At 42.9% G+C, this 13,727-nt stretch overlaps 1 protein-coding gene across 3 annotated transcripts in view; it reads right to left on the bottom strand.

Moving 5' to 3' along the window:
• Positions 1–13,727, bottom strand: part of OC90 (otoconin 90) — an 875,163-nt gene that overhangs the window by 348,158 nt on the left and 513,278 nt on the right. For all 3 annotated transcript variants that reach the window (XM_085604908.1, XM_085604909.1, XM_085604910.1), the window contains one exon: positions 4,086–4,198. In XM_085604908.1, coding sequence (XP_085461034.1) covers positions 4,086–4,198 — 113 coding nt within the window. The remainder of the gene's footprint in view (positions 1–4,085; positions 4,199–13,727) is intronic.

The raw sequence follows: 13,727 nt of genomic DNA, 5'->3' as shown, positions 1-13,727 counted from the left end.
AATGTGGGTCTTTCAACAGTCTCCTGATCCTAATTCCTCCTTCCTTGATGTCGCTGCTTCCTCTGATTTATGTACATGTTAATGAAGCTTAGTAAGTAAAGTTTTCACAAGACAAATAGAAGAAGCAATTGGCATTCTCAATATTTGTTTCAAACTAGGGGGCATATTAACAAGGCGGCGATATGAAATACGCAAGCGCTAAGCGCGCTTTGCGATATTATCGCCGGCCCTTGTTAATATGCCCCATGACACCTAGAGCAGTAGAAGGCTTAAGGAGGAGGTATGCCTGTTGACTGCACTGTTCACACTGTTCAGTTCCGATGAGCCCAGATACTCAAGTGAAGTGAGCGCTGCTTATTGGACGTCACTGGGACAGAGGAAGTAGAGGACTTGGCAGACATGTTGGGATTAACTGTGGTGGAGCTGCAGCTCAGCACAGGGTAAGGAGGCAGCACCTGCAGCATTAGCTTTCCGTTGCTGGCACATCTGGGGGATAGCTCATCTATTGGGCTGCCAAACAGCCAGGGATCTGAGAGAGGATAAAGGTGCTGCACAGAGCATCTCTCGAGAGCAGTGCTTGATCCACGGTGGCTGCTTTCTCCTTGGAAAGCAGGGCTCACAGCTGGAGTATCTTTTGCTGCATATCACCTGGTGCTACGTAACCAGGGGCATAGCAGTGGCGCCCTCATACTGACAATGGAACTGATACAGATTGCAATTGGTTTATTGGAACCTAAAGCTGAAGAATCAAACACACTACGATATCACAAAACACCTACTTGTATGTATAAACAAGCATTGGCAAAGCCATGGAATTGTCTTCCAACTTTTTGAATTGGCAATGTTTGTGAATGTGCTTTTGTAGAACTGCATGTGGGAGGTACTTTTTATGTCAATCCACATAGTGCAAAACAGAACCAGCACTCACTGAGACATAAGCCGATGGCTGAAGTTGGGGGATCCGGTGTCCCATGCTATACGCTGTGCTGGGCAGAAAGAAAATGTGAATGGCACTAAAAATGATCAATGGATGAAGAGAGGTGACTGAAAGGCCATATAAGTACAGTACACATATAAACGTAATGAAATCAAAAGGCCTTGGATAATATCGAACCTAAAAAAGAACACAGCCCCAAGGCCTTTGGTGCCTTGCGCTGCCCCTTTAGACTAGCACAGATACAGATAGCCATTGTCCATCGTGATTGGATCTAGGTCACGCACACTTGAGGTCCAGATGTACTTTCCTACTTTTGCTTTCCAGAGAGCTAAGCACAGATTTTTCACTGCAGGAGGGGGAGTAATTGCTGAAGCTTGCAGAGGACTGCTGAAAAAGTGGTAGCCTACCATCTAAATTGGTCGGGTTTGCATGTATGTTATGTTTGTAAGCCCAATAGCCACTTAGAATCGTTTAAACACATGGATCTATTCTGATTGATTAAGGGGCAGCCAATGCAAGCTACTGAAACAGGAGCGATTAAAACATATCACTCCATAGTTTGGAATACATTTCAGGCTTTTAAGGGAGTCACATTATATCCCAGAAGTGATACTGAAATCTCTGACAGTCGTAGATTAATGCACAATATTTACACAGGTAGAATTTCCACCACATTCAAAATTCTGCATGAGTAAATTATGTGGAAATAACATATGTATCAATGTTTTTCCCTGTGGAGAAATCCTGCACCTGCAATAAAAGTGAATTTAGGATTGCTACCACCCCATTCCCATCCTAGAAAGACACTCACTGCTTTTCACAAAACCACATTTGTTGTAGGTTGTTGGGGTGGGAGACTGCATGCAAAAATTATGCTGAATATCTATAAACCTATGAGTCTGCGACGCCTGGCTACCATCAACGAATCCACATACCCACTTGTGGTTCACTTTATCATTACCTTAACGTGGCATATATTGTAAAGAGGAATTGTGTGATCGGAGAAATATCCTTATCGTGACATTAGCATACCATAGACAGTTTATGGTCCTCTATATTGATTCATTACCAACTTCTAATATTTGTGATAATGCACAAATCTTTTCATCAGTTACAAGTGTTAATAAGGACTAGAAAAGGTTATACCTTACCCTCCCGTAACACTCTGATAATCTCCTTAGCCAGCAGCATCCGATTTATGCATGTGCAGGTGCAATCAGGGGGGGGAAATGGAGAGCATGTATAATGTGGGGTAAGAAGAAGGTCATGGAATGGTAATGCAGATGCAATGAACACCTGTAATCCTATCTTTGTGAGTATTCCACAACACTTCGTATGTCTTTCTCACAATGGTCCTCATTGTGGTCAGCCCGATTAAATGCAATATGTGCGGTAACTCCGCTTGCCACAAACGTCTGTACTCGTGGCGGAGGCCCCGCAATTGTGGGGAAGTCTCCACACTAGGGGCGGAATCACCGCCATGAGAATTCTCATCACGGAGATTCCGCCCTGAGTGCGGAGACTCCCCCACGACTGTGGGGCCTTTGCTATGAGTGCGGAGGCCCTTTGTGAATCAGGTCCTCTATTTTTAACATATATTTGATGCGATTTTCACGTTGCGTGCTTCAGTGTATTTTAGGCGCTGCCCCATTACAACTGTTCATGGTTCTGCTTCGGATTGTGCGCACTGTTTAGCTCATCCAGAAAGTTTTCATTTGGACAGGCATTACGCCCGTGATTTTGATAAGAGAATACAGAACCCTCGATACAGGCGCTTCACAAAATTGAATTTCACGCCTTGAGGAAGCCCCAGGCCAGATGGCCATGTAAAGGGGTGAAACACGTGTTGGCTGTCTTGCACTCACTCTCACAGATAGAGTGACAACACTTTAAAATACTACCAACAAAATGATTTTTCGTTTGACTGAAATTATTTCCTAAAGAAAATAAAAAAATCAGTCTTGCTCTTGCAACCACTTTTAACTTTGTCTATATATTAGGGGGTTAGGGGGTTTCCCCCTGTCAAGAGCAAGCACAACCACAAAATCTTTGCTCAATCTACGGTCAGTAAGGGATCGGGACCTTTTTACCCCTTATCTCACATAAATGGAATGCTTACAGGGCCGGACTGGCCGTAGTGGGCACCGGGTCTTTTCCCAGTGGGCCAGAACGGTAGGGGCTGGTTTTGGAGCAGTGGGGGCCTTTTTTTTCTTACTGGGGGACGGTTTTGCAGCCGTGCTGCAATATCGGCCTCCTGAAACAAAAGCAGCAGTAGTGTTTCCCACCAGCACCCTGCCCCTCTCTCTGCCCTCCACCCCGGGGCAGGCCCGACTTAATTGCAAGGGCTGGTTTGCGTTCTTAGGCTGGCCATGAATGCTTACCATGTTGTGATGAATAACAACATGGAGAAGCAATAAATAGACTGTTATTCATGAAAACATAGTCAGCATAGAATAATTTGATGCATCATGCAAATGAGACAGTAGGTCTGTGTGAATACTTATTTTATGACAATTTATATAGACATTTGTAACTTTGCTTACCACACATATTTGGAAATTAAGTTGTTTCGTAAGCACCGCACACCAGTATAAATTGTGTCAGGTAACCAGATGTGTAGAGTTTAGAGGGGTAAGCAACAACATCCTGAAATGATGCCCCATTTCCAGGGCAGTCATCGTAACACAGTGCTATTTATCACACCTGATAAATTCTGATCACTTTGGTGTCAGATTATGTCGGGTGACATAAATATAGCACCCTTTCCCAAGCTGATCATAATTGGGATCTATGTATAGATAAACTTTGCACCTGGATGTTCCAGGTGCAAGTGGTTTGAAAATTGCCTCGATGCCCATTCGCATTGGGAGGGTGAAGGAAGGACATTGGAAGGAATGCTCCTTCAAACAGGTTAATCCTACACATGCTGAAACTGCTCAATGTGCAGGCTTTACTACTCTATACCATATTTACATGTGAATACCAAGCTAGTTAAGTTACATACAGCTAGCTGAGATGATCATGGTCCATCCTGATGTAAGTCACGATTAAGCAAAACTATTAATATTCACACCATTTCAAGTATTAACTGGCTGAACATTAGCATGATTGAACTTTCTGAGGGCAGATGACAACAGTGCAGCCCTACCACAGGTAAGATTTTTCGTCAGACAGCTGATATCTGTAGTAATCTTTGCTGGGTCCCAGTTGCATTCTAATTCCACTGCATCTTCATAACACTTCCGGTGCTGGAAACAACAGCTGAAACAAAGCCAGAAACAATTTTGGGATCTTTTATCACTGATCAATGTTTTATAGACCAATATCAAGAAGAAGGTAACTGCTTTGGGTGATAGCATGGATGCTTCTTTAAAAGACTCATCCCAACGACATTCAAATGTTACTACCTGCCTCCATCTCATCAACGTTTCGTGCATTCCCTAATATTCCATCCCTGTCCCCAAGGTACAGAGCTTCCGTGTTCCTTTAAAAAATGTCCTCCTCCCTGATTTCTTAGTGCTTGTCATTTTTGTCTCTTTGGTCATGTATAACTAATACATATATTTTTTTTAAATGCAAGTATTTGCAAAGCCAATTGGACCACTGACACCTATTGGCCTTGCCAATGGTTATTTTTCACCACATGACCTCCGTGCAAATGTGCGCATAGCTTCCAATATTTTTTCTTTAGTTTTAAGACAAAATATTCAATAAGGGGCTTTAGATATCATATGTGTATCACCAGGGTACATTGTGAAGGCAAGTGATCCTTGGAGAATACTGCAGGACTCCGGCCATGTTGATGACTCAACTGACTTGATCCAGTTTTTTTGGCTGAGATTGAAGAGAAACGAATGGGCCCATGAAAGGCCAGGGCCCACTCATTGGTCTGAGTCGGGAGTTTGTCCTACCTCTCTGTTAGTCAGCTTGCTTGTTGATTGTGTGGTAAGTCTCAGGGTTCCATTTCATCATCTAACTTAAATATATGTATAGTTATGGTTAAGTCAGAGTTTTATTTTGTAAAATGTTATTTGCTTTGCTAATAACTTTGGTGCCATTTGTCACATCTGCACGAAACTTTCTACAAAAAAAAGTTCATCCACCTAGGCTTCTTCGAGGAAAGTTTTGTGCTTATCCATAAAGTCTGGGGCAAAGAAAAGAGGGATCCCAAAATGGAGTGTTGCCATGTTAATTCCTATAGGAAGCTTTGCTCTTTGATATAGACAAAATGGTGGAACAGAATTGCACCAGATTTGGCAGAAAGTTAGAAGTTTACTCAAAAAGCATGCTTTTTTGTGATTTGGTGTAAATCTGTTCAGCTCTTTCAAGAAATGAGTGTTTAAAGAGTTGCTTGGGGTGAGCCTGAATGGGTTAAATAGTTAGGAATATATGGAAGGCTGGTCCCATGGTACTGAAAATTAAAAACATTGGGCCTTCCAATTGGCCCAGGGATTTTTTGTCCTGTCAACCAGCTTGGTTCTGCGGGATAGTTCCTTGCCCCAAGGGAACCAAGAGATCTGAGTGTCTGGCCACAAATCCGAAGAAAATGTTGCACCCACCATCACAGGGCTTGGGAACAGGGATGTTATCAATGATGTAATTTAACATGTCAAAAGTGAAGTAATATGTGAGGTCATGTCATAAACAGTGCATGGCGAGGCAAACGTCATAGTTAGTACAGTAAACCATAACTGGTGAATTTCAGTGTTCTTATTGCTTTCAAATGTTACTTTTTTAATTTCATTCCAACACCTATCACTTTAACCTTTATTCAGTGATTAGATATGTAGATAGATGGATAGATGGATAGATAGATAGATAGATAGATAGATAGATAGATAGATAGATAGATAGATAGATAGATAGATAGATAGATAGATAGATAGATAGATAGATAGATAGATAGATAGATAGATAGATAGATAGATAGATAGATAGATAGATAGATAGATAGATAGATAGATAGATAGATAGATAGATAGATAGATAGATAGATAGATAGATAGACAGATTCAGTCTAATTCTGTGACCCCAGGGTATGGGTGTCCATGAGCATGCAGATGATTTACAACTATATTGTATGCTTTCAAGAGGTATGGTAATGGATGTATTTGCCATGGGTTACTTTTTAGAAACATTCAATAGTCTTCGCTTCATATTTTCATATACCTGAATGGAGCAAAACTTAATTTCTGACCATAGGTTCACCGGGGCTTTACTTTTTAAATTGTATACATATGGAACAAGCTCCAGTGAGAAGTACAGCACTGAACTGAGATCATTTTTATTGCAAGAGGAGCACCTCAAGCCTGATATGCTGTTTGTAGAACAGTGTTGTATGTAGCTAAAAATTAATGTTGCGGAGAGAGGGGTAGGCGTTTCAGATATGTAATTGGGATGGCACACTTGCACATTTACTTTATGGGAGAAAAAGCTTTTTTTGTGTTGTCACCACCATTTTTTCTGCTGAATTTTATTGCTGGTTTCTTTATTCTGTAGTGTATGGTATGAAAATACACCTTTGCCATGAATAGTTAAATGTCACCTATGAACTACAGCACTTAATGTACCATCCACTAATGTGACAAATGAAAACATGGCTTCAGGCCTAACATTGTAGCCCAACTTCTGTAGTCTAAAATCTGCAGTGCGACCTGTTATAATAACCCTTTTTGACAGATACAAACCTCCCTTTTACATATTTGTAAGTCAGCACCATGTAAGTCTTATTGTCCATATGGTAGGGTGCATGATATTTAAAAGTGGGAAATGTAGAAAATTACCATGTCCCTGCAGTGACAAGGCCCTAATAGCCATTTTTAGTGTGGCAGCCAAGATGTTCTATATAGCAAACCAGAGTAAAGATTAAAATACTGAAACTGCTATCTCAGGAATGGGACAAGCTAGAAAAATAATTAAGCAAATTAACCTTTAGAAAGTTACCCTTTACCTACCTGAACAGTCAGAAGGCTAATTAGCATTAGCCTCTTCCAGCCTGACCTCATACCACAGAATAAGTGTGAAAGAGGTACCTCCCAGAAGCATACAATAAACTGACCTAAATGGGCAGAAATTATTCTTCTGAACTCCAGAGAATATTCAGAGTGGTGTATATGGGTATCTTGTTGCCACCACACTGTAAAATCCTGGGTGACATGTTTGCTGAGCCACATGTAACACTTGGGGCTCACTTAAAAGGGAAAGAACAGGATACCAACACAATTCTTGTGTATTCCCGTCTGGCTGCTCTAGAATTTTGTTCTATCACAGAGAATGACCTGAGCCGGTTGGACCCCCCTTGCACTTGAAATCCAAAGGCAGAAAGATCTGCAAGGATCGTAAGGATGATCTCTTGTGTGGCTTCAGGAACACAAAAAAGCTGAAGAGGACATTTCTGTGCAGAATCCCAGTTTGCAATGTGCATATGGACCTCGACTGGACTTTGCAGTTGCCCTTTCCCAGCACCATGAGGTTCTCTAAGTGCTCACAATGGACTTTGCAGTTGCCCTTTCCCTTCACCCTGAGATTCTCTGAGTGCTCACACTGAGGTTCTGGTGGCCTTCAAGCGCACTCCTGTGGTTGTTTGGGCATAAAAAAGAAGTTTGGGAACGTTTTCAAAACCTTTGCTCCAGAGCTTTAAGGGGACAGAATGCTAAAGGTATCCGACTGGAAGTTCCATACAATCAGATGGAATTTCAAGTTTATTTGGCATGGAGAAGAGTTTTTCATTAGAAAAACGACAATGTCCCTTTTGCAGATTGGGAATTAAAAACTCTTCAAACTTCCCTACTTCTAGGCCCTAGTAGGGCTAATGTTCTTTGGATCAATCACAGTCAGTCACAAATTGCGCCTAGGTTACAGTCTTCTGAGACCATTGATTACCATTTATGCTTTGCAGTTTTTGGTGCTATTTTCACTTAAATCTTTCAAAATGGATGTTTCCGGTTTTCTTCATTGGATTATGGCCATTTTTGGTGTCATTTTGCTTATAAAAAAGGTCTCTATTATTATAGATTGGAGTGGGACTTTTATTATTTTGACTTTGTCGCTGTTTTGGTACTGCTACATGCTTTACACAGTTAAGCCTGTCTGCTCTGTCCCATAACTACCTGGGTTTGAGCTCAGATTTAAATCCTTGTTACCTTTTGACAAGACCTAGCAGGATAGTGACATTATTACTTGTGGTGGACACAAACCACCTCAACTAATTAACTACTTTCTCACACGTCATACTCATTTACATGTTTTACATCACATTGAATTTTCTTTTTTTTAAATTTGTGGTGGACTTTATTCAGCCAAATCCAAAATCCGGAATTACCATACCTAGATTATGAAATTAGCCACTACACAATGCCACCATCCTTTAGCAGAATTGAGAAAGACAGAAGACAGGTTGTGATGCTAGTCCAGGACATAATGATGCTAGGATAAGTTAGGAGCCTGGAAGTAGTCCATAATGTTAACTTAAATATAGAGGCACTACTGACTACACCCGTGCCACTGAGTGGCTTTGCTTTAAATTATCTAAAAAGGATGAAAAGGTATTTGCATCTGGGAGGTGGCATCATCATCATCATCATCATCATTATAATAACTTTATTTCGGCAATTGCCATAAAACCAAACATAATGACTTAAAACAGCAAAATCATTCTATAATTAAAAGCTTAACATCTTGACATATAAGATAATTAAAAAGACCCACAAATAAAACTAGCAGTATATGAAGGAACATCACAACAATTTTAAAGTGCAAAGTTAAAATTTATTCCAAAACCCATATACCTATTTTGTACTGTTGCATGTGCCATAAGCCCATATTAAAAAAAACAGTAAAATCATGAAAAACTGCGGAATGCAACTTGAAGACGCAAGGATCGTGGGTACTAAGCACTAGACAACAACAGGGCAGCCTTTTTCTGGCTGTCTCCACATATATATAAAAAAACTTAGAGACAGCAAAGACAATTGGTTGATCGGTGTCTGCCCTGAATACCCTAGCTGCAATTTTCTAGTCTCTGATGCCCAGATTGTGGCACAACGGTAGGATCCATTTTCTCCTATGGACATAGTACTGTGGACAAAAGTACAAGACATGGTCTACAGTTCCCTTGGCCTCTGGGCAGAACAGAAAACTTAGGTCAGGTTCAATGTCAGCGAGGGGGCGCCGCCACTGTGCAGTAAATGATCGAAGCAGCAAGGTCCCAACTCGGAACTTAATGTAAAGTGTCTTAGGAGGTGGAGGCTCAATTGTGTCCATGTACATTTCCCAAAAATAAGTGTCTTTAAATTGCAGAAAGGTAGAGGTCAGGGTGCCTTCACCCCCAGACCTGTGGAATGTACAGTCTACATATATCTTGCACCCTGAAAGATTTGACAATCCCTCACTGTGTATAGCATGGGTGTGGACAGGATGGCCCATCTTCGCAGTATGACTGGGAGGGGCTGTACCCAGCCCCAATTATATTTCGAAGGGCTGGGACTCTACATGGGAGAATGGCCTTGACCAGGGGCCGAGATATGAGGTGCAGATTTGTGCATGAAATTCCCTATGTTTTGTTAAACCGGGTTGGTAAGATAACCTTTAATATAGGTAGGTGGGGGCGTTTTCTTGGCTGAATTGTTGCCGGAAAGTACCCGAGCTAATTGGGTGCCAGCTTTGGAGTACAACAGTATCTTTTGTACAAATGAGTTCTGTCTCGTTTGGTTGTGTGTATATATTCCATGATGTTTCATAACAATTTTTAGGTCGAGCCTTTAGCGGCAGCGAGCATGCACTGCTCGCTTTGCGAGGCATGCAGTATTCAGTATGGTGTGGAAGCTCAGTGGAAGTTCTGCCCACTCTCCGCCCATCTTTTTAATTGGCTTAGGTCCTAAATGCTGCCTTCCTATTGGGGTTGGTTTTAGGCTTGTTAGTCTCTCCTCATGATGACCATGTCGTCATTTGTATCCTTCCATGGCTACTGGCCCTTTACTTTGAACACTATTTTCTTCCTGTGAACCCCCCCCACGCAGTCCGTGACTTCTCGGCCCCCCGCTCCCTCCTCCGCACTCCTGTTCGTGCCTTCTCGCACTCCTGTTTCCAATGCAATAGGTCTCGCGTAAATGCGGGTCCTATTGCATTGCCCCTGGCTACACTCCACTGGGGGGGTGATCTTGTCCATGTGCACACACTCAGGCGCTCATCCATCAATGGCACTCTGTTTCGGGGATTGAGGTGCTTTTGTGTACTGTTTAGGGAACAGCTATTGAGTCAACGGAAACAATGGCAAACAGCATTGGTAGGGATGGGCTTATTTCTTTCAAACCCCTTCATGGCATGCGGACTTTCCGCAGACTGGGGTGGCGCCAACAGACAGTACAACCCTGTCTCCAAAACCTGAGGCAGCAGCAGGCTCTAGGGCCTCCTCTCTCCCCTTCCGGCCATGAGAGGGCCACACCCCTGCTTTCGGTTTCCCCTTACCTTCAGCTCCGCCATCTTGTGACATTGTCGAAGGCTAGAGACTGGTCCAGAGCTGAGGCAGCGAGGTTTCTCTCCCCCAACCCGCGGAACACAGGAAGGGGCTGTGGAGGCACCGGACTCCGAGGACCACTTGTGGCCTCCGAGAGCCAAAGATACCTGGGAGAGCTCAGACAGAGCGGGCGGAGTGAGGGCCGCGTTGGATCCCCCTATGAGCCCAGCTACGGCCGTGGCCTACGGGCCCCCGCCCAAGAGTGAGACAAATACCCGAGGCTCCATACCATTGTATATAAAGCCTAAGTACTCTGCAGTGCCAAGGCTTAGAGAAAAAAATACACATATATTGCTCAGTATTCACACTATTCTTTAAAAAAAAAACACTGACGGTTCCCTTTAGCACAGCGGCCTCAACAGAAGCCGTCGTACAGGCATGTGTATGAAAGTATACATTACAACTTGTCCTAACTTTTTATTGTGATCTAAAAGTAGTGTAAATAGGGCTACAAGTTCATAAAGATGCTCGTCTCAGCTGATATCAAACCACTGTCGCGCACCTATACTCCAATCTCTATCCAAAAGCAGGAAGGCCAATTTTGAGAGCTAAATTCCACCTTAGTTCCCCGCAACGTTAAGTAAAGTATATCGTCAAAATTTATTTCAAAATATCATGGGAATTCCAGGCTATTCTACTCAGGTTCAGATTCACTGAAGTGCAATTTCCAAGAAGGCTGTAAGAAACATGTCAAAGTGCTTCAAAGTTTATTAATCATGATTTTGTTAATTAAATCCATTACATGATATACTGATATAGTAGTTGGCTAGTACACAATTTGTTAAAAAGGATAAGGACATTCTAAAACTAAGGCCACTTCAGTAAATGTCCTGATTAATTTAAATATACGAGTGATAAGGTGCTAGTGCATAAACTCAATAGGTAACCTTAGTGCACTTTCAAATTTGTTGCTTAGTTATTAAAAGCTGTAACAATTTTTGCATATTTCATTATGGGTACAAGAGTCAAGGTCCAGTGTAACTAGCTAATACATTACAGATACCGGTAACATGATAAAAACAAGCATTTGCAATGCAATAGGTCTGCGCATTTAAGCGACTTTTATTATAAAAACCAAAACATAAATAAAAGGCATTGCCATTTACAATGGCATTAGCTCAAACTCGCGTGAATGCGAAGCCTATTGCATTGCAAAGGCTTGTTTTAAGCTGGTATCTTCAATCGTTACAAGTTTATTTATGGTCTCATTTCCTAGATAATCTTGAGGAGTTTGAGAAACACCGAGTAGAGCGGAGTCGGACACAGAAGGTGAGCATTAGAGCGCCAGGACTGAGAGACCTTGGAAAGCACTGAAGAATAAATGTCGGTATGTGGAGCTGCTGGGTGGAGGGTTTCTTGGTTGGCCGACAGGCTTCACAGAGTAGGGTGGCTGGGCTCGGATGCCTGCTTCAGCTGCTGCAGAGGAAAAGGCACACACATCCGGATCTTACTGGAATGTGCCCTGTGAGAGAATTTTAGAATGCGCTCTTCGGTGGAATTATCATGCTCTGAAACTAGAGATTCTAATCATTGCTTTCAACCACGTTCTGAAATAGCAGTTTACTGACAGTGTCTACAACAGGAAGGCGACATCAGAGGGGAGGTAAGTGCCATGCCAGAACTGGAAGAGGAAGACATTCAAAAGCGTCTTGCATAATTGAGTAGAGAGTTTCTGAGAGAGGGCTGCTGAAGCTGAGGAACACAGACAAAGAACTCACCCACATCTTTGAGCTCTATTTTTTTTCTTTAATATTTTTATGAGCATGTTTAATGGCAATGCGTTCAAAATAGAGTTACGGTGCAATAACAAGTGTCGCGAGTTGATGCAACTGTATGAAGGTTAAAAAAAGCAAATAAACAACATTTTTGCTGTAGACTCTGCAAACCTTGGCAGCACAACTTTAGTGTGTAGAATTTGGACCACATGATCTTACAAGGACTGGACTCGAATTTTCAAAACAATGGTGCAGATTCTGGCACAACATTCATGTGGAAGAAATGCTCCTGTAATGTAACTGAGTGAGAGTCAAAAGGCATCAACACCGAACTGGAAGTATTTCAAAATTAGTTCAATACATGCTAAGGCAGACTCTGCTGGAAATTTCATAAAGCAAAGTGTAGGAGAGTAGGATCTGCACTTATGTTGCCCCCTCTTTTTTTCTGATGTTAACACTGGTTTCTGGCTATAGTCTGGCTGGGTCCCTGCTAATCAGGGCCACAGCCTCTCTGTTCTCTCTAAACAACTTGGAGTGCATATTAGATGCACTAGTGATTGGATACTGTGGTACCTTATGAGTCCCTTGTATATGGTACCTGAGGTACCAAGGGCATAGGTACTTCACAGGCCTACCAGGGGCTGAAGCCTATATTATGCCACCCCTGGGAAGCAGACTAAATCTGACACCACAGGCCTGCTACTGCAGCCAGGGTGAGGTAGTGTTAGCACTCCTCACTGAGGTATAGGTTCCCTATATCTCACCTTACACACACATATAAGCCTATCAGTCACCCCTAAGGCAGGCACTATCAATCCTGAGGGCAGGGAGCTTGGTTTCCATGTGACGGGGTGCCTCTGCATGAGCAGGGCCCCTCTGCAGCCCTCAGAGTCTATTCTCTGTGGCTGTTTGTGGATGCGGTTAAACCATATACTATTATATATATAGTGCATTATAACCTACCGGTAAATGCTATCTTTGGGATGGCTGCATCAAAACATGTCGTGTTTGGTGTCAAACGCTTTGGAATCATACCCCCACACCAGTAACTGGTGTGGGAGTATGATCCCACCCTTCTGAAGGGATAGCCATCTACCTACTGTGGAAACACGGTAGAATCCAGAAGAGCCCTGGCATCACAAAATGGATGCCACCAGCACAGACACTGGGCTGCCCTCCTGCTGCTGACCGAAACTTGCAGTGGAGGAGGCCCAACAATAGGCATCCTGTCACAGGGAGGTGTAACCACCTTCCAGGCAGGATTTAGTGTATTGGGGCTGGGTGGGTGCACTCCTAGAGTTCTTTGAAGTCCTGCACTGGGGAGCAGTAGGCTCCTCTGTGCATAAGAATCTCCCTTGGAGTCAAGGAGTGACTCCCCTGCTTGGCAGGCACCAAACCTTTGAATCAATGGTCACAAACTTTCCCACTCCCGCCAGAGTCCGAAGTCCCTGCAGCCCCAGAGGTAGATTTCCTGACTTCTCAACGGCCATTGTGAGTCCCCAGCAAAACTGAGGTGAGTGGACCCCACGAGTGACGAGGAACAGCAATACCCGGGTACCGT

Source organism: Triturus cristatus, chromosome 5_1 (assembly GCF_964204655.1).
Source record: "Triturus cristatus chromosome 5_1, aTriCri1.1, whole genome shotgun sequence".
NCBI lineage: Eukaryota > Metazoa > Chordata > Amphibia > Caudata > Salamandridae > Triturus > Triturus cristatus.
This window is presented reverse-complemented; position numbering and strand designations above follow the sequence as displayed.